The sequence below is a fragment of the Oreochromis niloticus genome, linkage group LG17, assembly GCF_001858045.2.
Source record: "Oreochromis niloticus isolate F11D_XX linkage group LG17, O_niloticus_UMD_NMBU, whole genome shotgun sequence".
In the NCBI taxonomy this organism is placed as follows: domain Eukaryota; kingdom Metazoa; phylum Chordata; class Actinopteri; order Cichliformes; family Cichlidae; genus Oreochromis; species Oreochromis niloticus.
The window spans coordinates 6,432,798-6,460,372 of NC_031981.2; the positions used below are offsets into that span (position 1 = coordinate 6,432,798).

Consider the following 27,575-nt stretch of genomic DNA (forward strand, 5'->3'; position numbering starts at 1 on the left):
CAAAAGAGGTTTATAGATTAGTTTTCAGTGTGGGCAAGCAGAACATAAAGATACTGATTAATCGGGACAATTTTCTTTGTGGTGAACGCAGGCAGGACTGCAAACAAGGGCAAACACTTGTACTTCAAAGTGCTGTGAAAACAAAAGGAGCTACGTCTACCTTTGAAAGATCTTCACCAGCACTCGGGTTAGGCTTTATAGGTCTGTCTCACAGAGTGGACGAAGAGGAGGAAAGAGGATAAAGTCCATATTTTCCTGGCTTGCTGACATTTTGCAGGCCGAAATGGAGCCTTTCAAAGATTTACTTGAACTGATGAAATGACCACAAGGAGATAATATTGATAGAAATTTGTTACCGAACGGGGTATCAATCATGTGAACAAAACTAAGTGGAATAATTGAGGGTATTTTTGTGGAAATGAACCGCTTAATTTAAATTCCCTGTGGCAACCGGCGAAAGATAGCAGTGATTCAAATAAAATACCTTTCATTCCTTGGCTCGTGTCAGATGGGCCTGATGGTTGTGCCCACTCAGACTGTGTGTGTGTGTGTAACTTTAGCTGCAGGCAGATATAATGTAGCTACATGCAGCCTTTCCTGTAAACTGGACCTTTTTGTGTATGTGTTCAACACTTTTTCCCTGTCTCATGCTCCCTTGCCCTCTCTCTTTCTGTCTAAATAATCCCCCTAAAACCACAATTTCCAAAGCCAAGATAGCACTTACACAGCATGCACTCAGTGTCCTGGCGCTCGCGCGGCGATATCTGTTTCTTTTCATATTTCTGAGCAGAAGGCGAGGTGAACGGGGAGACACGGGAAGCACGGGGCCACGCAGGAATTCCTCATCCACTGCTGAAGCTCGAGTTTGTGATGTCAGCGACTCGAAATCAGACATAATTTGGTGCGACTGTGTCAAGAATTTGACAGGAACTGATTTTGTGGAATTGTTCGCGTTATTTACGATGAGCAGCGGGTCTGGAAGTCAGGCGGGGAGGGAACAGCGGAGGGCTCGAACTGGAAGCAGGCCCGAAAAGTCCACATTATTCATAGTGTCTGCAGGGCTCTGAGGGATTTTGGGCCTTTCTTTTCCTTAAACCCCCAATCCTAGATGTCAATGAAACAATATTGTAAAATATAATATTAAACATTTGACAATTCATCTTCTCATCAATTCACATAGGATCACACTCAGAGCACCAAATTCATGTGAAACTGCTTCACAGTCACCATAGCAGTCTGAGTTGACTCAGTGTAGCCAGTCTTATCCTTAATGTCTTTCTGAGCTTCATCCCCAGCATTAAAACATCACCGAAAGCTCTCTATTTATATATCACCTCCACCAGACATGTGACATCCATTCCTTCAGAGGATGAAATGTTTCCCTGCCTTAACTTTGCCTTTCAGAGCATTTCATTCTGCTCCTTGTGTGCTACATTTCTCACTCTAACTTAAAAGTAAACTCTATAGAAGAAGGTACTTTTTCTAATGAAATGTAAACTATAGGTGGGTAAAGATGTCTACATTTTCTACTTCATGAAGATAGTTAGGTTGCAAGTTTTTCCTCATCTTTTTTATAAGTCACAGAAAGTGATAGTGTGATGGTTTAGCCCAGCAGGGAGGAAAGTGGTGTATTGATTTATTTCTAGACATTTTGGATGGCTTAGCAATCATCCAAAGTATGTGTCCACCATCTTTTCTGTTTCTGAAGGGAGCTATTGCTGTCTGAAAGATCTTCTGCCCACTATAATGAACCCTGTGTGTTATTTTACATCCAATAAGCTGTTTGTTGGTGTTGTCGTTCATATAGACAGTGTATTAGTTGATAAATTGTGCATCTATTGTACTGTGGCGCTGGATATTGGGCATTGATTGCTATTATTTTTTAAAGTGGTATTTTGGGGATTTTTTGTGACAATGACTGTTCAAAGTGACAATAAGAGAAGCATAAAATATCTCAGCTTCTATTAAAAAAACATCTTTGCTTTGTGTTGTATACATAAAATCCTCCATGACTTTCTTTTAATAAATGTACTGCTGTGCTGAAGCCAGGGACCCACTCCCACTGGATAATAGTGAGGAGGAGCAGATCCCCAGTGGAGGTCTGCCTGGAGGCCTAACCCTACTAACACTTCTTTCTTCTTAGAAAAATCAAGGTGTACCTAAACTATGTGTTCATTCTTGTACCTACCATGAATCCAAGTTTATATTTAAGCTTCGTAGCTTTCCAGGAACTATAAAAATACAGCTACGGGACATTTTTAGACTGTGTGACACATCATCATGAGGCCACAAATCAATCCCATGATTAGTATTATTACTCTGACATTGTACATTTTTTGATGATGCCAACATCGTGACAGTGCGGGGGGTGGGAAGGTAGGTTGCTCCACCGGAGTGTGAATGAATGTTAGATAGCAAGGCGTTGGACACATTAGAAAGTGATTTTGTGAATGTGTGTGTAAATGGGTGAATGAGACAGTTCGTAATAACCCCTTTGGGTAGGAAAGCGCTACACTGGAGCCAAACCCTTTACCATTTACTTTGAACACTGATTGCCTGGATAAATGGGAAAAGCCCCAAAGATGAGAACACCAGTACACCGACAAAATTTGAAGTAGATCAGATGAATGGTTCTCAAGAAAACCGATAAAAGCATTTACGTGCAGTTAGATTGATTAGATCGTCATTCCTGTACACAATTTTGATGCTGAAATGAGTCAGCAGGTGCAGAATGAAACTATACATGGTGGAGCTGAGTGCCACAGACACACTGCTGGTTTGGGGATTTGTTAATAGTAGGAAAAAATATAGACTTATGCCAGCCTTATATGTTAAATGTGACATTTGAGCTTATAGGAAAAGACAGGCATCAAAGGGCTTGGTTCAGCATATGGCATGTGTCTCTGATCTGCTAAGACAAACTGATGGGTTCAATTTGTTTTGCTCAGACAAGTACATATGGGCCATTTTAACTCACTGCTACGTGCGACTCGAGTGACTTTAAAGCTTAACCGCAATATCAGAGGCATTGTTTAGACCCTAATACTGCAAGACAAACACATGGTGCTTATATGTGTAATGGGGTAAGACACATGCTGGAATGCACAAAAGATCTGAGTTGCGGTTGGTGAAATGAATATGACCCCCTGCACTGTGAAGGGTTTTCAGAGATAAAAAAGGCACAGCCAGGCCTGGGGGTGAAGAAGCAAGAGAGTTTTTATGACACAGCTACAAGAAACTACTTTGTAATCAAATCTAATTTACACCGTCCCGAGTATCCCCCAAAACCCGACAGCTGACAGGAGGGGAAATTGTTTCCACGTTGACGGGCGACATTTCTACTTTTTCACGCAGTCGTTGCCTTCGAAGCATCTTGAACCTTTTTCCAGAGCAGATTATGGCAGGGCTGTATTTTTTAACGGTGCCATGAGGGACATAAACGCCTTCAGAAATGATCTCTTTTATGTGAAGAAGATTTATGGGTTTTTTGGGTGCGCAAATACACATTTCAAGCTGTAAACATGTTGCAGATGTGGAGGGAAAGGATAGATGGCGGGAAGGGTTTCAAATTCACCACCATGAGCAGCTAAAAAGGGGAGAATTTTATCCGTATGAGTTTATAATTCCAAGAAACAAGAGACTAACAGGTTCATTTTTAAAATCTTCTTATTTTTATTTCAAAATTAGTAATTGCTTGGAATCGCTGCAACGCTGCTGTCAAACCGGCTTATTCCACCAAGATTTTTGCAACAATCTGCTCGCTAATGATTGAAGTGGAAGCTTTATGTACTTTTATGCTGTAGCAATCATGCAGCGTTTTTATCCCAAAGTATTTATTCATGGATGGATGGATGGATGGTATTTATTGTACTTCTACTTGTTTTGTCCACCCCCCCCAAGACTTTTCCCCTTTTTCCATTTTCAAATGGCTTCTTCCATCTGTCCTTACTCAGCTGGAGCTGCAGAGGGAGACAAAGGACCAGAGAAGCTCTCACTTCAGGTCAAACCTCTCTGGCTTGGGTCAAACTTGTCCTCTTTCCACCAGCACTCTGGTCTTTCACGCCATTAAAAAAGCAGATCCCCTACTTTTTGATATAGAACAAACTTTACTTTAACCACTGTTTCCTTATTTCGCTGCAGTACTGTCGGTCCCCCCACTGTTTAGATTCTAATGAACATTAAGCAACGCGCAGCTGAGAAAATTCCTCTTTCTGATTCTGCCGATATTGTTTCACGTGTCCGGTGATTATTCAGCGAGCCTGGTGTGGTTCAGTGGCACTAGTAATGTTGTGTGTGTCTGACATCCTCAAGGGGGCTCTTTACTCCCTTGTTTCAACGGCGTACATCCACCCCCATCATCCCCACCACCCCTCAGTCGTTCCACCATCTTGGTTCCTGCCATCAGAATTTCAAAATTTAACGGTCGTGTTTGTTTGTGCGCCTTTAGTGAACATATATTCCACTTCTTGCAAAGTTCTTTTCCCCCCCTGCCAAGCACACAAATGCAAACACTTTTTGACAAAATTTAAATATTTGTGCACTCTATTTAACCATCAGCTAAAGGAGCAAAGACCTGGAATTTAGTAAAATATATCGCAAATTAAAAGAGCAGTGTGTGTGTGTGTGTGGAGCCACCTTCACCAAAACTTTGGTTTACTTGTTCCTCTCAGATAGAAACACGAGCCTGTTATTAGTAACTGACAGTGGGATTTGGTTTCTATCGGATCTGCTGGTGTCTACAGCAGCTACACAAACAAACTGAATTCACACAAAGTGCTCTCTGAATGCAGACTCCAGCTGCCCTGCAGTTCCATACAGTGGCATTTTGCAACTTTGTATCTCCTAAACAATTATGCTTATTAGTATGATTTTTTCAAATCCATGAACATCCACAGAAAAATAAGCAAGGACAAAAAAATAAAAGAAAAAAAGGCGGAGGTCATACGTGGCGGTCATCGGGGTTTGTCTTCCCTCTCTGTGTAATCCGAGGTTCAAATCCCATCTGCTGCCTTCTGTGTGGCTGTCTTTTGATGGCGATCAGACTCAAACGAGGAACCCAAAACTACAGTCTCACATCCACCTAGTGACTTTCAAATAATAGCATGTCATTTAATTTTCCTCGCTGTCTGTATTTCGACAAGATTCACCAGTCACGAGTCGCCTGGGACGAGGCATATTAATAGCTTAATATTTTCATGATTTTTTTGTGTGATTATAGAGCACTTTTTAAGATTAATTCTGCATGATCAATATGCTGCTAGCAGGGCATCAAGTAAGAGTTTTCCTCAATAACCGGCTAATTACTGCTTTTTTATAGTGGATTAGAAAGTTGTTGTATAGCTGGAATATTCTAATATGCTTTGTTCATTTTCCACTTAAAAGGGTGGGTGTGCTACAAGTGTCGAAATTTTTCCTTGGTGGGTGGGGTATTTTGTGTAACAAAACAAAAAACTGCATGTGTTAACATTATCCAAATGAGTCCAGATTAAGTGTTTTTAATTCAGAACATGTTCATTCAGTAGTTATTGTTCATTTCAGTACTACTACTAAATTATTCCCCACACCCTTAAAACATCATCAGCATGAGCTTGAAATGCTGCTATAAGGCAGGATGGATCCGAGCTTTCATGTTGTTAATGTCAAATTCTGACACTACCATCTGACTCCTGCAGCAAAAATCGAGACACACCATGCAACATTTGTCCATTATCGGTGAGCTCAGGCAAACTGTGGCCTCAGTTTTATGTTGTTAGCTGACAGGAGTGGTCCTCTGCTGCTGTAGCCCATCTGCTTTAAGGTTTGATATGTTGTGTGCTCAGAAATGCTCTTCTGCACACCTTGGTTGTAACAGGTGGTTATCTGAGTGACTGTTACCTTCTTATCAGCTTGAAGCAGTCTGGTCATTCTCCTCTAACTTCTTCCGTCAACCAGCTATTTTCTCCCAGACGATATTATCTCTTTTTTCGGACCACTCTCCCTAAACCCCGGAGATGGTTGTGTGGGACAGTAACCCATCAACACCAGCCCGTCTGCCACCACACCAACAACCATGCTACATCCAAAGCCACTTAAAATACTTTTCTTTCCCATTCTGATGCTCAGTTTTTCAGCATTCCATCTTGACCACGTCTATATACCTAAATGCAACGAGTTGCTGCCAAGTGACTGGCTGATTAGATTTTTTCAGTTAACGATCAGAGTGTGTGTAACCTTGACAGAGCAGAGCTAGCAAAATGCCAATAGCTTGTCTAGTGTGGGCTGTGGGATTGATTGTTAGCTGTTGTTGGACATGGAAACTAAGAGTTCGGCCATACAATCCCAGGTCTTTATGGCACTACTTTCACTTGTCACACTCTAGCTAAAAATAAAAAAAGAAGGCATCACCATGCGGCTCTATTCAAAAATATGACTTTGAAATGTAATTAGTGACCAAGCTGATTTCTTAAAGAAGCAGAGCACTAAAATAGCTTAAAAGAAAACTGTCAACGTCCGTAGACGGCAGTTCATAGATGAACAGCTTCCAGGTCTGCAGAGGTGCTTTACATGTGCATTCTTTCTAAATGTCAGCCCTCGGCTTCCTTGTTCTACAACCTCTACAAATCACTTTCCTGATAAGTTTGTGGTTTTAATCATTACTTTTAAACCTTACTAAATACACCCAGTTTCTTTTTAAAAAATTGTAAATTATGGTCTCATTGTAGTCCAAAGGAGGATAAAGCAGGGCGTGCATTAGGGCGGGTCTACTGTGTCTACTGTGTCTACTGTGTGTTTCTCAGCCAGATTCTCCCTTCACTCGTCATGTGTTGTTTCAAAACACTAAAATGGTATTTTGAAAGAAGATGTGATGGCAGAGCAAACTTTCAGCTTGAGGCTTCACAACAGGACCTCAGTAACCACTGGGTGATGTCATAGTGGGTAGGTCCATCTTTTATATATAGTCTATGTAAAAGCTCTGGCCCAAAAAAATGTAAAAATCCATAATTCAGAGTTCTTTATGAAGAGCCAACTAATATTGATGTTAATAATCAGGTAGTTAATGATGAACACCTGTACTGATGACCTTTACATAAAGTGTTACCATGTATACGCCTTCTATATAGGAGGAAATATATGAGAAGTGTAATTTTTTTTTAAAGGAAACTTGGTTAATGATGGTATTAACAGCATGAACGGTGATGTGAACGCTCACTCGCATCAGCAGACCTGTAATTCCAGCGCAGCTGTGTGATCCAGTACAACTTGATTTGATCTGTGAGTAATTCATGTGTGAAGAATTATTGCACTGGGGCTCTGGGAATCAAACATGTGTTATACTTCTGTAAGTTTCTATTCCCTTGAAAATACTTGGCCCTTAATGGGTTGGGTCTGACTGTTGAAACACACTAGAAATCGCTCCCACTCTCTTTCTCTTCCTCTTGCACTCTCTCTCAGGCGCACACACAAACACACACAAAAAAAACAACACACAAATTGATACAACCGCAACCTCTTAACCGGTTTTAGCAGGCCCTATTAGCTCAAATCAGAGAAAGTCAAGAAAAAAAACGTCTTTTGTAAGAGTCACATCGTGTTAGTGCTGACCTTGCTGATTGAGTTTGCTCACAATCACATGGGTCAAGGCTGGGGTCAAGCTCATGGATCATTTAGTTTAATGGCTGTTTCCTGCCTGCTCAAATGTACGTGCCATATTGTAGGAAACAGGCAGAATGTAATGCAACATGCAGCTATATTATTTACAGGACATAATGCAGAGAGGGGTGGGGGCACGGTGATGGTTGTGGGGGTTAGAAAGTATAAAGAGAGGAAAGAAAGGAATACCGAGGAGCGCAGAGAGAAAGCAAAAAGCAACAGCAAGAAACAGAAAACCAGAGGGGAAGAAAGAGATGGTGACAAAGGCAGAGGGAGGAACTCTACTAATTTTGTGGCCTGTCTGTGTCACTAGCACCCTGTTGGGACGACAGATGTGCGGATGATGTCATGTAGAAAGGGGATAGGGCGGGAGGGTGGAGCGACAGAGGCGCGGGAGGACAGTCGACAGGCGGAGCCTCGATCTGAGAGAAAGGGAAGGGTGAGGGGGGTGGGGGGGAGTGAGAAGGAGCCGGACTGTGGCAATCTTGCATTGCCCCGCAGTCACGCAATTATTCATTTCACAAGATGTAGTTTACAGAGAGACTCCAAACAAAAACTCAAACTGCTTCTTAACGGCTCTCGCTGTTAGCTCAAAGTGCTTACACGACTACCAACCGCTCCGGTAGAGCGAGAAAAACAAATGAAACAAAAAAAATTCAAAAATGTTTGCCATGCTATCGTCAGGTTTGCGCTGCAGAGTGCAGCGAATGTGCTGAACCGGTGGTTTTACTTGCAGGACCTCTCACAAAGCGCAGCCTCTCCAAACCACACAGGCCATTGGAGCTATAATTTACTTAGTGCAGTCATTGCCGAAGTTTACCCTCCCATCCCCTGACCAGCCACAGCATAAGAACCCAATTGTTCTCGTGGTCTGCAGCGACAATGGCTGTTTGTGGTCATCCAGAGAAAAAGAAAAGTGAGAAAGAGAAAGGGATTCAAGAGGGGAGAAAGCAGAGCCATGCGATCCAGTAATTTGTACCGTTCACTGCTAAAGATATAGTCAGGGTCAAGCTCAGAGAGAGAGAGGGGTCAGGGTGACCGCCGAGCCCTGCTGGGATCGCCTCAAGGACACGATTTTCCCAACCAGCTCCCGTGCTTTAACCCATCCAAGCCCCCTAGAACAGTTAGGACTGTGCGAGCGACTTTAGCAGCAAGCCTACCAGCCTCCTCTGCCCCCCACCTGTGCCCTTTCAGGCCAATTGTGCTGGCACGGCAGAGGGAGAAATTGAATGAATTAGGCAGTTGGATGTAGCCTAATGGTCGTACTGCACAAATGCAGCCATTCCTGGCATTGTTATGTGTTCGAGTGAGACTGAGAGGGATTGTGCTCCTCGGTCCAGTGCAGGAAAAGCAGCTAATAAGTGACACAACCTGTGGGAATCAGCTCAAACCGAAAAAGAGGACTGAGGCAGTTCTTTTCTCCGTTTTTGGAGACGTTATTGATGAGGAGGGAAGGTACAGCTGTGGATTTAAAGCGACATCATGTGAAAGTTTTAGTGCCTCCTGGTTAAGAAGCGACTGCTTGAAAGCCAAATAAAAAGATCCTGTCCTCTCCTCGTAAAGTAGCGCCGGCTACTGGAGTGTGGCCCCTGCCCCCTGACACAGGCCACATGCACAATGTGAACACAGTGCCGCTTTTCAATAAGATACACTCAGGCCTAGAGTTACACACGGCAGCTGCAGCCCACTGCTGTCCTGCTCTCTCTCGGGGAACTGACTATGACCTGAGCTTGAGGACACCCTTGGCCCTCCTGGTAATCATTGACCTGTTACCTGTGGCAACTAAGCCACAACGAACAGTACGACCACAGGACTGCTGATAGCGAGGCGATAACCTGGGCGTGTGGATAACAGCGCAGGCATGCGTGCTCACGCTTTTTTTTCTAAAGGAGTTAGATTACATATTTATATATATTGCGCTGAATTATCAGCGTCACGGTTATCCCAGTAAGCCCCAGAAAATCCCTAACTCCTGTTCATTATCTCCTTAAACAGGGCGTTACTGTAAAAACAAGTATGTTCATCCAAGCTTTACTGCATACACAAAACTTTATACTTTGTGAATACCAAGCACAAAGGCATCGGAGACTTTTTGACCCTTGATTCTGACTCCAATCTTTGAACTTGTGCCAAGTGCCGATCGGACACCAGCTTTCCTGCCAAATTAAAATCTGTCGCACTCAAAGAGTTAAAGTAGTCAAAGAGTTGGGTTGCTGTGGCACTAAAGTCTGCCACCAGAGTGACTCGATTTTCACTTTTACAACTGCACCATGAGATGATGTGCCGTGTATTATCCATTTGGTGCGCGTGCCGAAGTGGGCCGTTGAGGAGTTTATCAAACTTCCTACACTCAGCGTGCTAATCTCAAAAGAGCTTTTTTGCTCCCATGAGCTAAAGAAACTAAAGATGGTGAAGGGGAAGGAGGTCATGATTGGCGTGCCCCGGTTTGAGTGGTGTGATCGATCATGTCTCAAGTGTTTTTCATGGTACTAGGTGGGGCGTGGCACTGCACTGCAGTACGTTTGAGGCTGGGAGTGGGGGGGTGGGGGCCAGGCCAGGGGTACCATCCAAGGAGAGGAAGGAGCAGTGAGAGGAGGGTAGGTGGGGGAGGGAGGGAGAGACAGAGACAGACAGCAGTTTGGTCCTTGACAAAGCCTCCTCCCACTTTTTTTCCACACCTCCTCCGAACTTGCTCCTTCCTCCTCTTCCCTCTCTGTGGCTGCTGTCTTTGGGTACTCCATGCAGAATGGTCTGTGTCTGAGAGCAGTGGCCTGAAATAAAACTAAGAGGGGCCTTGGGCGGTGGAGAATGCTAGCTTTGTCTCAGCTGCTATCCACACTGTCTGGAGACGTGGTTAGGGAAAGGGCTCAAAGAGAGGGTCTGATTGCAAATTAGAAGTGCCAAATAGAGCACCCTGGCCAGCTCCACTAGATTCAACACTGTTTTCCACATCTCGTCTCCTCACCCGTCCTCCTCGGACACGTTGCCGGTTCGATTTTATGAAAAAGTCTCGTAAAAGAAGGTTAATGGCGGGACTCGGTGCTTTTTTCTCGTCAATACTTTTCACCTAATTGATGCGAGTGAGTGTTCAAATTCAGTCAAATGAAACATTGATGAGTACTGAGTGCAAAAGTCCATTTGGGTGTAAAGTTTTGGATGATAAGTGCCAAATACGACATCTGCAGCAAATCCAACAGTGACATTAACATCTCCTAATATTTGTTTTACCTGAAGCCGTGTCTCACTTTATTATTATTGGAGCTTTTTTTTTTCTTCCCAGGCAAAGGAAACGTGGGGATTTTATAAGTTTTAGGTCCACTTCTGAGGGAAAAAAGAGACACAAAAGATAATTAATAATTAAATATATTTCCTGTTGAAGGTATTTTATATTTTCAGCATATTCATTTACAAAATTTAAGGAACTGTGAAAACATTTCTAAAGGTGCAAAGAAAAAAAAAGTTCAAAAGTGCCTTATGAAAAATGCTTTTCTACAAAGAAAGGACATGGTGAAATAATAAAATACAGCATACTTACATTACACAGTAACTTTACACTTCTGTGCTGACCAAAATTACTAATATATTATATTACAAGGAATATGTTTATTAACATCTAAGAAATTTAAATAACAGGGTTGGATGTGTGTGTATGAGAACAAATATGAGTCTGAGCCCTACATAAGAATTTGATGTTTCTTTGCTTACATAAAATAATATATTTAGCAATTACTATCGCCTATGTGTGTTAATAAAATAATATCATCTCTATAATATATATATATATTAGTTACAAACATCACAACTGTAAGTATAAATATTACCCTATATTTTTATATTGGCTTGAGTTAATAAAAGTTTACACACAGCCTTTATTTATGAACTATTGCAGCTTTAAATAGGTATGTGTTTGTCTTAATAATATGAACTCATGTCACCTTCTAATCCCAGTAAGCTATAGCCTACATACTCAGGCCATAGGCAGCTGAGCTGTAACATCTCTCTCTCACACACACACACTCCTAATCCTATAGTATGCCTCCATGCTCGTGAATATAGATGTTCTGTACACTTGTAAATACAGGTTTACTTGCACTCATTGCATACTCTGCAAGTTCACAGTGTGATGCTGCAGTGCTAATGTGCACAGAGCTTAGAAAAAACAACTAACACACAAGCAGTGGTTTGATCACGAACTGAGGGACAAACATGCTTCTGTTCAACTTCTGTTACTAGTGTTAAGTTTTTTCCCACAAAATAATCACATTGACATATTTCCACCTGCTGTTTTTAATGTAAATGTTTTTCTTCCTATTAATATTATTACGAAGATTTTTAAGGGAGGATTTTAATTAATTAGCTCCCTTAATAATTGACTTTTTGGTCCCCCTTTATTAATTTACATTGAGCAGTTCAAGGAGGGGGAGTGTGTTCTTACACATTCCAGGGGAATATTAAAAGTTAATTTTTTATCCTTGCCTTCAGAGAATCTCATTTCTCAGTAGCATACCTGAGGAAAAGGTTAAATCTTACAAGGAAGACACTTTTGTGTGTGTTTACATTATTAAAGAATGACTGTGCAGAGCTCTGTGTCAGCATAAGGAGTATAACATTTAATGACCTTTCTATATGTTATTATAAATATTTTTAGATTAAAAAAAAAGATTTAGACTATTTATTTTTAATCCAATCATAAAATTCCCCTACAAACTCCCTCGGAAAACATTTTTTCCCCTACTACATGGACTCTATTACATTTCATTTCCTTACATTAAACTAGTATCAGCCAGCATGAAAAATCAAATTAGCTATTAAATTGATGTCCCCTCGCTTGTGACACTTGGGGTTATTTTTATTTATTTATTTATTTTTAGCAACTTTTCAAAATGTCGGCCATGTGCTCCAGCAGCTCTGGTTTGACTCATCACCACAGCTGATTAATCAATAAAGTGTCTGTGAGGCAAACTGGCTACCTCAACAAGTCCGGGCTTGTCTGCGAGTCACCTGTGGCGTCGAGTGAATAAGGTCTTCATTAACTTGCAGAGAGGACGAAACTGAATGAAGCTCATTAACTGCAGGGAGGGAACAGGTGTGTGAAGTCCCGCTTTCGGGGAGTGTGTTTTAAAAGCTAGCAGATGAAGAAAATGAAGTAGCCTAGCTGTGGAGGTAAAGGTTTAAGCGAACATGAGAATTACATTTAAGTTAATGTGCTGTTAATAGAGCGCCGTTAGCCCAGGCGGATGGTGACGCAGCACATTTTGCTTGTTTTGTGGCTATTTTTCTTTAGCTTCACACTTGCAGTTTGTTTTAAAAGCACACACTTTTATGAATAATACTTTACAGCAAAGCTACTTACCAGAGTAATTGTTAATTACAAAAGCAGGGGTGATGCAAGTGGGGGGAAAAGGCATGGTATGTGTGTAATAATTCAAGGTGGAGCATAAAACCTGTGTGCCATGCAAAATATGTGACTTTACAGTGACCTTGCTGTTTGTTTTATAGCATTTTTGTCCGGGTTTTAATTCTTTAATATTCTTTTACTGCTGTAAATAATTTCGCGGCAGTAATTTGTGCTATTTTCAGCACCAGTAAAAGTTGACGGCGGAATTAAAATAGTCTTTTTCACGAGGCTGACAAAAGTTCACGCGAGCAAATAGTGCTTTTTAGGTCCGCGGAGGGGGCAGGAGGGGAGGGAGTGAGGCAGCCCTTAATAATCATCTGAACGCAGGCTCGTTTTTGCTGATATTTCAGAGTGGTGTCTTTTGTTTTTTCCCCCCCTTTCCCTTCGTATTTTGGAGTCTTTAAATAAGCAGCACGGCAGAGCAGCCTGCACCGCACAGCGGTGTGGTTGTATAACTCGTGTTTCACCTCAGCTGAACTTGACGCATCTGGTTCATCGGCGGCGCGAGTCGCACGATGCAGTCTGCTGTGTGTCCCCACTGAACCGAGCTGGATGGCCGGCCGAGAGAGACGCGGGGAAAGAAAGGGGGGGAAACGCAACACTTTCGTGGCATAGAAGCGGGTCTCGGAGACCGAGTCTCGGGATGACTCCTCCACATCTCAGTCTGCAAATATCGTCCCTTTCTTGCTTTTTTTATTTCCTGCTGTTTCGTGGCTCCAGACACAAAAAGGAAGACGAGTCACCGCGGGCTAAAGGAAATATAAAGCCGGCCGACTTGGACACGCCGGAGCAGACCATCCAACTTGAACTTGAGACCAATCGGTGCGTATTAAAATGCCGCTCTATACGTTTATTTTTAGCTTTAAATTTGCGCCAATTGCGTAAAATTACATCGGAGGTTTTGTTTTAAAAGCAAAAGCTATACAGCGTGTGTGAATTGTGGCGGTGTGTCTCCCCTCCACCAGCACCCTCCCCAGACTGAGTCAGTGGATATTGACACTGTTATGACTGAAACAGTCCTTAGGGGAAGTTTCCAGCGTGCCCGAAACTGTTTAATAGCTTCAAAAAAACGTCTTTAAAATTGAGAACAAATCGCAGACACCTTATAGTCTGTACGCGGTGATGGAAATGGTCGCCAGGCTGTAAATTCTCCGTCGAAATACGAGAAAAGAGGTCGCCTTCCCGTGCCCTAGTTTCTCCTAGCTGAGAGGCATAATCTTCCCCCTTTGTTGTCCCCGATGCAAACACAGATATGCAGCCGGGCGGATCGCGTCAATCCAGCGGAAAACATCACCCCTCTCCAAGTGATCAGTTTGAAAGATTTGATGGGGGAAAGGGAAAAAATGTGCGTTTAATTAGTAAAAACTGCGTCTCCCGGAGCTGTGCGCTCCGAGATGATCAGCGTATGTAAGACCCGAGAACATATGGTAGAACTGTGCGGTTTCCCCCTGATGTGTCACTGTGGTTTCCCCTCAAGAGAAGTTTTTTGATGAAATTAATTCATTGAAATCCGAGAGCAGCTAACTCAGCAGTAGCTGAATGTATTTTTAATGCTCTAAAGGCCCGTTTGGTGCTTCCTGGCTGTCTCTCAGGTGTACACTGAGCTTCTCTAAAAAGACACATGCTTAAATTCCCCGTGAGATATTAGATTTGTGATGCGTTTGATGTTGATTTGTTTGATGTTACACGTGGATGTGGGCAGTAATAACAGGTGCTTTACACTGGTCAGGTAGCAGCATACAAAGTTCTTTTTACAGCCTCATTCTTGGGTTGTTTTTGGCTGAAGATAATCACACAGATTCCTGCTAAATAATAATCAAAGTGGGGAATTCATCGTCCTCTTCTAAAAGCAACTAAAGCAAAAATGCAGCCTGCACATAAAGTCGAAAAGCATGGTTGCATTGTAATTTGCACTGCGTGTAAATGTATTAAATTTGACTCTATTGATTTAAAGCACAAGTCTCCTTTTTTTGTGAGCTTCATACTGTGATTTTTTCAAATTTACTTATGTCAGTTTATCTTAGATATATCACTCAGGCCACACTTCACCGGCACCGAAACGCATCGCAGGTTAAAGATTAAAAAGTGGCCCACGCACACCCCGTATTTATCAGGTCACCTTAGAGAATTGCCTCTCCTTTTCAGTTCACCTCTGCTCATCTAGCGACATTTTTTTTCTTTTTTGCTTTGTGAGTATATGTGTGCCTGTGTGCTCTCAAGGCTTTGTGTGCAGCCTGGTTGGCCGGTCGGATAAGATTCTGTTCATTCTGGAGTGTCGGTCAAATTTGCAACGAAGCAGCAGCGTTCCCCAGGAAAAGATCTGTGTTAGCTGACAAAAACACGGCGTGTTGTGCTATTGCCACATTCTCACCATGAAAGAGGAACACAACTGTCAGGAGCCAAAAATTTGAGCGGGGTCAGAACGACCTCTTGGCTGCAACAGCTTGATCACAAACACACTTTTTTTTCCCCCTCTGTGTCTTATGAGATTTATTAATACCCTGACAGTGCATGTTTATAAGGCACAATCATGGTTATAAACAGGAAAATGTGCCTTTGAGAGAATGCAGCAGAAACACAGGTGGCCTTTAGACAATGGGCTGGGGTTCATTTCTCTACAGTCAGGCAGTGGGACAGAAGAAAGCACATGGCTGTGGAGTGAAAATTGGCGTGATTATTTTCAGATTCAGCCCGCCACCCCGTAGCTCTGAGCTCCGTTGTGGGCCATACTGGCAGTGGGCAATATGGTAGGAAAGAAGAAGGCTTGGATTCACCAAAAAAAAAAAAAAAATTCCTCTCATTTGCTTTCAGAGCAGCTTCATCCTCCCTCCCACACTCCCTGCCACACTCTCATATCTCACGCAATTGATTGAAACCCTAAACGGCAAGATCAGGCCGAGCGCAATCCAGCCTTTCTATGAATAGTTGATTGGACGTGATGGCGATGTGGTGTGTTGTTTCTTTAAGGCCATTTCAGGTCAGAGGGCGGGGGGCGGCGGGGTTTGGCGAGGGGGATTTTCGGTGTGCACGGCCGATGCTGCAGTGTGGCGTCTTGTGCTCGCCCACCCCATCTTTAGCTGTTTCGTATAGGCGTGCAGAGTCCTGTCGCTCCCTAATCAGGTCATCTGGCGTTTTGAGAACTCTCACACATACCTCTTTAGCTTTTTGCCTGAGAAGGGCTTTAAAATGTGTTTGTTTTTTTTTCTCCTTACCCCCTTTTTAATTCGTCATTTATTTTATCGTGTGTGACAAAGCCACCTTGTCATGTTCTAATCTGCACAGATGGATGGTGTGTTAACAGTAGGTGGGCGTCTGTCACTGATTATTTAAGTTTTCTCTGGTATTAATAATGTGGAAAACCATGAGATGTAAAGTGTGTCACTAGTGTGTGTATATATCCCGAGTGCAACAGGCGTTTGTTTGCATGTGTGTTTGTTGCTCTGCTGTGCCTTTGCTGTCCCCACCAAACACTTCACATTTTAAGTCTCTGTGCATCTCAGCACAGGGCATTTAAGTGCTTGACCTAATTTCTCTGGCAGCGAAGAATCCACTAGTGAAGGCCTTCTTCTGTGTGTGTTTGTGTGTGTGTGTGTATGTGCGCACGCGCGTGTTGCTCTGGGTGTTTCCTCCTTGCCTTTCTAACAGGAAGCTGATGTGGAGTTCAACTGAGGACAGGGAAAAGGCCTTTTCTTTCCACTGTGAATCATTTGAGAGAGAGAGAAAAAAATGAAAAAAGAGTGGAGAGGAAAAAAAAAAAAGAGACCAGGCTGCTGCATTGATTCAGCCCTCTGCAATCTGGCCTGCCTCTCTTTCTGTCCCTCTCTCTTTTCACTCTCTGTACCTTAGTGTCTATTTAAGTTTTTTTTTTTTTGGTGTGGAGTTTTTCTGATTCCAGATGAACAGCAGTGTTCTGGAGGGACTCAGGGGTTTATGGAGAGTTCACAAGTCCTGTGAGAAGACTGGGTGAGGGTGAGGGGGTTGCTTTGTGGGTAGGAGTGCATATTCTTCCGGTTCAGTTATAAACTAACTGCAGCAAAAAGGGGCGGTCCATTAAATACTTGGAAAGTATTTAAAGTATTTTTTAAGTATTTACCATACACACACAAACCGGGTTTATCAAGGCCAGTGTCCAGACACTACGAAGCATTTGCCCTTTGTATTGCTGAAAGCTAAAAAGTAAAGAACAAAAGATAAAAGTAGCCAATGAATCTTCTGAGTGATCTGCTGAGTGATAAATGGTACTGTACCACAGAACAAGAATGACTGGAAGCCGGCGTTATAGATCAACTCGCTGGCATCCCAAAACCGTAATAATTTTGGGGAATAAACGTGAAATTGATTCATTTGGTTTGAAGGTCACCGAGTTTAAATTTGTTCTTAGACATATTTCATGTGTGATGACACTTATTCCAAGAACTACATGCAGGCCAAGGCAAATGCTAGAAATGTTGAAACAGCATGACCTAAACCCTAATTGTAGATAATCTCATCTTCAAGGTTTCATGTACATATTTTGGTCTGGAGGGGTGGGGGTGGTAGGAATTAAATAAGGCCAGATACTCTAACTAAAACCACCTACTCAGCCTCTTTCATGTGTTTTTTCAATACCTTTTGAACTATCTACAGATTGATATAGTAACATCGTCACATACCCAGCAGCTGCCGAGAGACAGAAATATTCCAGAATACCTGTTTCGTAAGGACCGTATTGGTCCTTATGAAACATGCTATTCATTAATGAACTAGTCTGCTCAAGGAGTAGTCAAGGAACCATTTTTTCCTTGTGTTTTAATATCTTGTTTGTCTGACTACAGCAGAGGGGTCGACTTGCTCATTAAGCAAGCCTTGGCCGGGTGTCTTTAACCCTTAATTGGACTTTGCAGCATTAGCCCTGAGGCTGTAACTTCGTGGACAGAAACCCCCCCCCCGCTGAAGTCCTGAATACATATGTCGAGTCAGCAATTTATTATTATTATTATTGTTAGTATTATTATTGGTTAGTACATAGTCTATATAGTAACTGGTCTTCTCAAAATGTTGAGTGCAAATTATATAATTTCAATATGAGGTATGCTTGATTTTGTACACTACGAGCTAATCATTTACAGTCAAGTCTATTTATGTAAAAAATAAAACTTTTTTTGATAATGCATTATTTATTGTCTGTCTATAGAATGCTAGCAGGATTAGCCTTAGCACTGAAAGCTGGACAGACACTGTTTCTCTTTTTTTTTTAAACTTTCACGTTATGTTAACTGACAGAGGTTGATATTTCATTTTAATCCCCATTCCTGCTTGATGAAACACATGAGCCACCATTGAGAGCTAATACTAAATGTAAATGCCACCTTGGTCACAATTCCAGTAAATCTTTTACAAACAAGCAGGCTATGCCCTCAGTGGTACAGAGAGAGAGAGGAAGACTTACATTGTGCAGCTTTTTATAGCTGACGTGCTGTGGTATAAGGAAGAAATAAAGGAACGCGGAGCACTTCAGGACACGGTGTCATTGTAGTAGCATGCTGTAATGTAGATAACAGTAGGAAAACTGTTAAACTAACAGTAACTTGGTGGCAGCCCTGTTTTATTGTTAATGTACATGCAAATCCTTTACAGTGCAGAAACAATAAACGTAACAATGCTTCTTGTCAGACTTAATTTCCACAAGTATCCAAGGGTCTGCTTGGGCCCCACTGTAAACATCATAATCAGACAGTGAGCGCTAGGCTCGAATTGCACTTTAAAGAAGTATAACAGGAATGTCTCCTTGTTTGTGGTGCGTTCGGTGTCCCTAACCCAACAGCAGGCATCAGGTGATGCTGAGGTCAGGGGAAAAGACTGAATGAGGGAGGGGTTGTGGGATAGATCAGTTGCAGCAGTGTCTGGCGATGCAAGAAAAGGAGACTCTTAGCTCTGATGTGCTTAGCTCTGATAGATGCTAAAGAGTGTCCTCCTATAGCAAGGTGTTCTGCATATTGCACCTTTTTAAATAAAATTATATATAAGTTTGCTCTGTAAAGTTGCATTAAAGTGCAATAACAATTACATTAAAATTGTGGCTAATATTTGATACTATTTAGAGATTACATATTTATATAAAATATATATTACATATATATTACAAATTATTTTAGTTTGCTTTTGAACTCTTGATAGACAAATATGACGCCTCATAATGGGTTAAAGTTATAGTTTTCATGCTGATTTGAACAACTCAATCTGTACTTGCAGTTAAACACGATTATTTAATGAAAACTAAAACTTATGGTTGAAACAAAGGGTAAATATTATTGTTCTGGTCCTCTGCCATACAGCGACGATATGTAGCAGCAGAAATGTTACAGTAACGATGTGTCATTCCCAGCTTGTCCTGGCACACTGTGAGAGAACAGCACGCAACAAAGCGGTGCACCACAAATCCTAATCAATCACAGATCTCGATCATTTTTTCACAGTGCAGGTTGGAGCAACAGAGTGGCGATCATCCCCAATGCTAATTTGTAAACTGACCCTTTTTTTCTGTCTCTCTCTCTCTCTCTTTTTTTTTTTTAAGGTGCAGGGCAGCATATCGAGGAGGACGAGAACCCACAGGGCCTCAGACATTGTAAAGCAGGTGAGCATACAGGAAATCTAAATTAAGATAATGTATTGCTTAAAATTTCCATGAAATTACTTTGTTAAAACTCTTACAGTGACTTATGTGGATTGTTTGAAGGGCACAGAGGATCCATGCTAATTTATTCAACAGTCTTATGCCTGCTGAAAGGGTAGCATATATATTTTTTGTATTATAATAAATGCAAATCAAAAACATCAATTTAAACCTATATAACTTTTCTGTCTTTGTCCATCATCTCTTTATAATTTTTTATTTATAAAAGGGACTAAGGTTTGAAGGGTGAAATGGGAACTGAAATTTTGTCACTGTGAAATCTGTACTTCGTAATGTCATTAAGAGTTTTCAAGTAGTTTACTCAAAATGTATGCACACTCGAGGCATCTTTCCTCATCTTTTGTGAAAGTCAAAGTGGCAGAGTGACATAAAATGGGATGATTAAGAGTCAAACTGCACAATCAGATTTGAGTGATGAGTCACAGTTTGTCCAACAGGACTGCCGTACTCGGAGATTCCCACTTTAAGCCACATGGTCCTGCCTATAGGGGTGGTTTTGTGTGATAACCAATCATTTTGGTTCTGTTCTGTGAAGTATTGGATTCCTTGTAAATCAGAACAAATTACATTGTCATGCATTTGTTGCTGTAACTGAGTTTTCCATGATCTGTGCAAGGAAGGAGTGACTTTTTAGTTAATAAGGGCAGCTAAGGTTATCCTTGGGCATAAAGTGCTGAAATAGAAATTAGAGGGAGAAGATTCAAGACTTCTTTTGTGCCAAATGAATGTGGGTAAACTTTGAAGGCACCTGAATGAATAACATTCTTGACGAAAACACAAGGGATTACTGGAATTATGTTTGTTTTGACTTGCATAGAATACCACATGGGTGGAGTTGGCTGATTCATTGCCATGAGATCAATATCAAGCTCACAAAAGTTCACTGAGTTTACTCGGACCACTGGTAATGTGATGTTCCTCTTAATCTTGTTTTGTGCTTCTTTTTTTTTTAAGTAAGAAAAAAATGTCCTTCAAACACTACTGTGTATTTCTCATGCAGTACTCTGCATAGATGCCACAGTACTTACTGACTGTATTGAACGAAGTATCGAACCCCAAAGTGCTGCTGTTTTCCAGCCCCACGGTTAGATTAACTGCAAAATATTTGCATGTTTCACACATCGGTTTTCCAGCACTTTCTCATAATTCAACATGACACGTTTAGTATGTTTGGAAGCATCAGGAGCTTCGCTAGAACACGAAATAAAGTTCTGTGCTTTTGAACAGTGCTTGGCTGCAGGATATGCTTTTGACTGGAGTCGGCCAAAAGAGTTAATTCTAATTTTCATTTAGTTGTGAAAGCTTAGTTTGCTTCTGTGTGTGACCTGTGTCCTTTTTCTGTGATGAGTGGAACTAATATTTGACCCCTGACCCATGCACTTCTTCTGTTTTTTACCACTTAAGTTTAAAGTTAAAATCTTGTGTAAAAAAATTAAAATGAATTGGAAGCAAAGTATTCCAAAAATTAAGAACTTAATGCACTCAGTAGGAAGTAGTCCTCTACAGTATAATAATAGATTTTATAATGTAGATTATTGATTAAAGCAGCGGTTTAATGTTGGAGCTGATCTAGGTGTCCGGCGATGGAAATTAAAAGTGTATCCGTGTGTCTTATGTAAGCTTCGTGTTTTGTGTATAAATCTGGTACAAAGACATGTAGAGAGAAATGAGAATGTTAAAAAAAGACAAGTAGAAAGTATAAAAATGTGTTTTGGGAGGAGTCAAAGAATAAAAAGTAGTAAGTACAATTTATATGAATATTTAAATAGAAAATCACTAATTATTTAACCTGCTGCGGTCATTGTGTTGTGTTATGTAGTGAACTTTTCAGGCCTGCAAAACAAAGTTTAACAGATCAATAAAAAGTACTTGTAAATGAGGTTGGACGTCTGATCTGTCGTCTCGGTTTCTCCTCTCTCTAAATTTCCTCTGCTCTTTTTCTGCAGAGTTTTAGCTCATGTGTGACCTCTGCAGGTGTCACTCCTTATACAGCATGGGGAGCACATCTCAGCTTCATGTTTGCACATGCAAATAAATCCCAAGTTATCTCATATGCATATATATATATATATATATATATATGTATATATGTGTATATATGAAAGACAGAGAGAGTGTGATTTCTGTAGCTGTAAATTCTTTAAATAAAATAACATCTGTACATCAAATTAACCATAAAAATGGAATTTCTACACATTCACAGAGTATTGGATCTAGGTCGCTACACTGAATTGCAGTGGTTGGTCTACATCCCACTACATCCCTTCTTTGGTATAAAACCCTTCATTTGATAAATCCAGTTTAGTGGAGGTCCAGTAGGCAGCTTCTCTCAGGTCAGGTGTTGTCCATATGTGCGCGTGAGAGTCATCCTCGGGCTCCCACTAATCTCCTGCTTGAATAAAGGGGATGGAGCAAAAGAGCTCTATTTTATTTCCACCCTAGCATGTTGTAATCTGTTAAAAGGCTAATACTTCAATATCAGAATGAGGTATTGTGTTACTGTGTCTTACGCATAAAACAATTTTAATTTCATTGTTTTTAATAGTTACTTCTTAAAACATTATAGTGAAGCTGAGCTTCTAATTTGCTTTTTGAAAACATTCTTACACACAGTTTACATGAACACGTTTCATTAAGGACGGCAGGTACCGGGGGGAATGTTTTTTAAAAACATTTTTTAATCCTAGGCTTCCCCGCAGTGTTTTGGCTGCATTCCTTTTTAGCATTTTAACTTTGTTTACATACTGTAGATTTTTGTTTTCGTAACCCAGTTAACCCAGTTGTGGACTGACTCATGCAAATATTGTATCTCAGTTTGAATAGCTCAGCTCATGCTCTTATTATGAAAAACCTCAATTGGATTGTCTGGCTCTTTTCCATTTCTGAGGCTGTAAATATCTTACTCATGCTTTCATTTTTGACATGAACTGCGATAGACTTGATTGTAGTCATTATTGCTGTTACTGATAGAGTAATTTGTTTTCCGTTTATTCATATAATTTATCTGTTATTTAGCCTTTGAATTGTATTGCTCTGCCACTTTCTTCCAGTCTCTATTCATTTCTTTACAACTCCATTTCCTATTCTGTGATGGCTGGACAGACTTAAAAAGTGATTAGTCATTGGGGCACAGTCAGTATCTTTGCGAAAGCTAGAGTGTATTAACCAGTGTGTCATTATCAAGGATGAGTGGTGTCATACTTGATAACAGGAGCAGTTCACGTCCGCTGGCGTCCAGTTACAAAGTATTACAGACAAGGTAATTACAGGGTAAAGTTCAGTGCAGTGTAACAGTGTGATTTAGTAAGCACAGAATTACAGGAGAGGTGTAAGGTAATTTTATCTTGTGAGTGTGTGTGTGTGTGTGTGTGGGTGTGTGTCTGTGTGTGTCTGTGTTCATGAAGGAGAAGTAATCAGAGTGGATGACTGCTCTCTACCAGACAACTGGAATGAACTGTGCAATGGCAAAATGAATCTCTGTCTGTCTCTCTCTCTCAGACTGGAGGCTGCCCAGCCTCCACAGAGTGCTCGGCCACTGCTTCATTGTGGCCCGGGGCCTCATTTGAATGGGCCTTTAGTATTTTGTGTGAACAAGTCAGCGCCATTTGCATTTGTTCCAGTCACAAAGGTTTAACAGGTCAATAGGGACTCCCTGGCAGAAAACTAACACGCTAGGGTAACTTTTTTTTCCTCCCACCCTCACATCTCCTCCATCACTCAGGTTGTCAGGCACCTAGTCATCTTGTTCTGGAACATGTAACTGAAACATGTGGTGGCTATACATTTGAATGTCTGTGTGTGTCTGCTTGTGTATTTGTATATGTATTTTAAGACGTGACTGCTGAATGGAGGGCGCAGGGTCGGAAAATAGAAGCTAATACTCTGACAAAAGTTTAATTAACATACAACTTATAGAGGCAACTTGTTTGAGGAGGGCTGTTTTGTTTCTGTGTGTGTGTGTGTGTGTGTAAGTGTGACAGACACCAGCACATTTCTGTCTGAAGCCCTGCAGTTTTATTTCCCGGTCCTGGAGTATTTAGACTCTAAAATTTTAACATGGTGTGGAACAATACGTGATGATATGTGGGAGCTAATTGCACCTCACTAGCTCACTATAAGTGTGATGGCAGCATAAGTGACCATTGTGTCACTTCTAAAGAGATAAAGTAACACTTTCTTTTAAAGGGGCTCTCAGTTTGGTGCTTGTCTTCTCTGGGAACACAACACGTTATAGAAAAAAAGTGCTCCTGTATGTCCAAAAACCAGAAATCTCTGTCATGTTGGTAGCATTCATAATGAAAAGTAATGGGGGCTAACATGGAGTCATTTTCTGTGGTTGTACAGGAAAGCAGCTAGTAATTGTTCTTATAATACAAGTGATGCAAACTTTCAATGTCTTCATATTAAAATATTTTCATTTATATGACGAAAATATTTGCACAGAGGTTCTCGTATTGGCTCTAACAAGGTAAAAATGCTGTTTTTGTGCCAGTAATCCTATTTTGGGAGAAGATCTAGAGAGAACAGAGTATTTCTCATTAAAGATTAATTGTTATTTTTGGAAGGATAGCAGAAGTGACTTTTTATGGCTCTATTTTCTTCTCAGTGTAGCTTCTGTCGCTTGGGTCTTTGACAATCCAAAATCAACAGCACAGTGAAACAGTATTTTTTTTATTGACTACAAGCTTACATGTACTAAAACAAAAAGCTTTAAAAAAAAAAGTTATCTTTGTACAAATAATGGGCTGTGCGCTTGAAATAATAGACTAATGCTGGTCCACCGCAGAATTTCCATCCACTTTATGTGGGTTTTAAGTGCAGTCAAAGCAGCAGTGTGTCCCAATCCTCAAAAATATTGTTCTGCATTTAAAATGTCAAAAGCTTCATTCCTCGTACCAGCCAAGTGTCCTGCTTTAAGACACCAGACAAGCCAGCAGCCTCCTGAAAGCACGGCAGTCTCCTTACGCCGGTTTTATAGATTCTGAATTAGCTAAGCTTCAAGAATCTGGATGAGCTAAACATCGTCATCACAGATTGCATACGAGGCTCCGTGTGAATATCTGTCCTACACACAGACTCCACAAGAATAAAAAATCATATAAGAACAAGGTGTCTGTGGTGTGTGCAGGGGAATCTAATCCCAGCCTTAGTCTCAAAGACGTGGCCAGAGGCACAGACGGTCGATGTCATGGTGATCTCAAAAACGTATTTTTTTTCAAGTGTAATTTATTCAATAATAAATTACAAATGTACAGAATTTCTCACAGATGTCGACTGGGATAAATAAGGTGGTGGCATTTTATTTCCAGAGGGTCAAAGGTCAAGTTCACTATGCTAGAATGTTTATCTTTCTGCACATTAGTCAACATTATATGTAAGGGAGAGACAGGGGTTCAGATACTGAACTGGTGGCTCTTTTTGAGTTCCCACATTCAAACTGTCAGGTTGAAGGTGTGTAAAACATTCGTGTTTTAGAATTTATAACATTTTTTTTTGCAGTAACAGCTCTATTATTATTATTTTTATTATTATTAGTAGTAGTAGTTATAGTAGTAAATATTAATTGTCGAAATAAATTAAATCTTTTACCTGTGAGTGTGTATAGGCACGAGCCTAAAAACAACCTGACTGGTTGTTGGAGGCTTACAACTGCAATACTTTTATTTTTATTCATAAAAATATAATAACCTTCCAAATGGCAATACACAGAACTGGTATTTACAGCAGTTACACTGTCCTGAAAATTTTTTATTTAATGTATGCATTATACATAATAAGCCTTAATGCCCCATTCAAGGTCAAGTGTGTGTGTGTGCATGTGTGTGTGTGGCATTTGGGTAAGAAGTTTGTATTGTAACTCTTACTTGAATGATATACTCTTAGATTTATTTGCCTCTGTGTGAGAATCCTGGTTTGTGTTTTCCTCAACAACAAAATAAAGACCATTATTTTATTCTGAAAAGCATTAGTTTGACTTTGTGCAACTTAAGAAAGAAAGCTGTTAGCTTAAAGTGGACTTTATGCTCGACAGCTGATAGGATATGTAGCAATGCCCTGCGCACAGGCTTTAAATAGTTTATACACCATTGTAAAGCAACACCATAAGGAACTTCCCGTTGTGACTTGGTGGACATGATATAGAAGATAGTAGGATAAAAACTGTTTACACTTCATGCACAACTGTACTCGTGATTAAAAGTTTATTGGCTGTGTGTATGTTAGCATATTTCAAGTAGTCTTGGACAGCACTTTTCAGGGACACTTGACAGACAGCAGAGGAGGGAAAAGTCAAATATTTTGCAGCAGAGCTAAGTGGGAGCCATGCTTACAGTGCTTCTGTCTTGCTGCTGTGAGCCTGCCTGGCTGTGCTCTGCTGTGCCGTGTTTCGTTGGAATTGTTTGTGTTGAGCCGTGTGACCCACTATTTGGACTTCTGTTCCATTATCTTTCAAAAACCCGCTGCACTTGGGTCTCACGCAAAGAAAAGCAAAGTGAGAGCCCAGCGTCAGGTGCTACAAGCTGCTAGCTAGGCCTGTAGCCAGGCCCAGAGAGCCAGACCTGGCAGCTCCGAGGCTGCGACGTGTGAAACGCTGCACACAAAGGAGCTCACTCCATCTGTATGCACCCTACATAGGCAGGCTTTTGTTGCAGCCGACAGGCACATGACTGCTAGCATCTTAACCCCTGAGAGCCAGCGTCTCTTTTCCCCTCTCACTAGACTGCACACTGCAGTAGACACCACAATGAGTCAATACTTTTAGCAAAAAACAACACTGGATTTAAAGCAGGAGTCAGCTTGATAGTTATTATGTGGCTGGTGTTTCTGGCCAGAGATTGAATTTAAAAACAAAAAATACATATGTGTGAGCATAGGTTTAGGTTTAATATTGGTGGACAGATAGTTGAAATGCTCTGATCATTCTCTTAATGTTCGGGCAGAACTTTGCCACAGTGAACTGAATGCTATACATTTTTTAGGACAATCATTTAATATTGAGGCCAGCCATGAATAGAAGACCACAAAACAAAACAAGAAAAAGTGTTTTGACATGAAATACATGGAAAAATGTGCAGATTAATATATTCTGTGCTTGTGCATAGCTTAAGAAAACAGTACAAATCAGAGCACTTTTAACATTGATATGCCATTTTTTTTCTGTTTATCTGTAGATTTTTTTTTGTAAGGTTTCATAGAGAATTCAGGAATGAGACTAATGAGATAAATCACTACCATCAACATTTAACAGCTGCAATAGTTCAGAGAAACTTCAGCCTATTAGCACTCTTAATTTTTTCACGTTTAGCATGATATAAGGTTGTCCTGATGTGGATCATTAAGTTTCTCACACACACACATTCACACACTCTTTCTCTGTATAAGCATTGAAAATGTCAGTGAACCAGCAAAAACAAAAAATATCTTCTTAATTCAGAAACGTGTGAAATCCCTGCTCAGATACTGCTTACTGTTGGTTTCATGTGTGCCTTGTGTTACCTTGTGTAACCCAGACAAATCCAGACGTGTGTGTGTGTGTGTTCATGTGTGTGTGAAGCTGAGAGGATGTGCATGTAAACTCGTTCCCGATATGAAATCAACCAAAACACTGTGTTTGGAGCATTCTTGAACCCTTAGTCAGCTGAATTGGATACGGGCGACTAAAAGGAGGGTGCTGTCAGTTCAGTCAGACAAGTGTCTGATTTTTAGAGATGAGAAATGAGGACACGGAGCAGGAGGCCCATGGAATTGTTCAGTTCAAATAAAACACAGCTTCCCACTACCACCATCTTGGTTGTATGAAACACGGGTCCCGATGGGGGTTGTGGCGCGAAGGGCTCCTGTTTGGACCGAGCTAGGTCACGCAGGCCCATCCAGGCT

General features: G+C 41.0%; 2 protein-coding genes across 2 annotated transcripts in view; one reads left to right on the top strand and one right to left on the bottom strand.

Moving 5' to 3' along the window:
• wnt7ba (wingless-type MMTV integration site family, member 7Ba) overlaps positions 1-5,252 on the bottom strand; it is a 19,035-nt gene extending 13,783 nt beyond the window's left edge. Inside the window, exon 1 of the mRNA XM_019347195.2 lies at positions 4,946-5,252. Within this exon, the coding sequence (XP_019202740.1) occupies positions 4,946-4,956 (11 nt within the window). The 5' untranslated portion in view covers positions 4,957-5,252. The remainder of the gene's footprint in view (positions 1-4,945) is intronic.
• An 8,099-nt stretch (positions 5,253-13,351) lies between these two features.
• ppara (peroxisome proliferator activated receptor alpha) overlaps positions 13,352-27,575 on the top strand; it is a 54,304-nt gene continuing 40,080 nt past the window's right edge. The window contains exons 1-2 of the mRNA XM_025899322.1: positions 13,352-13,849; positions 19,581-19,640. The gene's annotated coding sequence lies outside the window, so the exon portion shown is untranslated. The remainder of the gene's footprint in view (positions 13,850-19,580; positions 19,641-27,575) is intronic.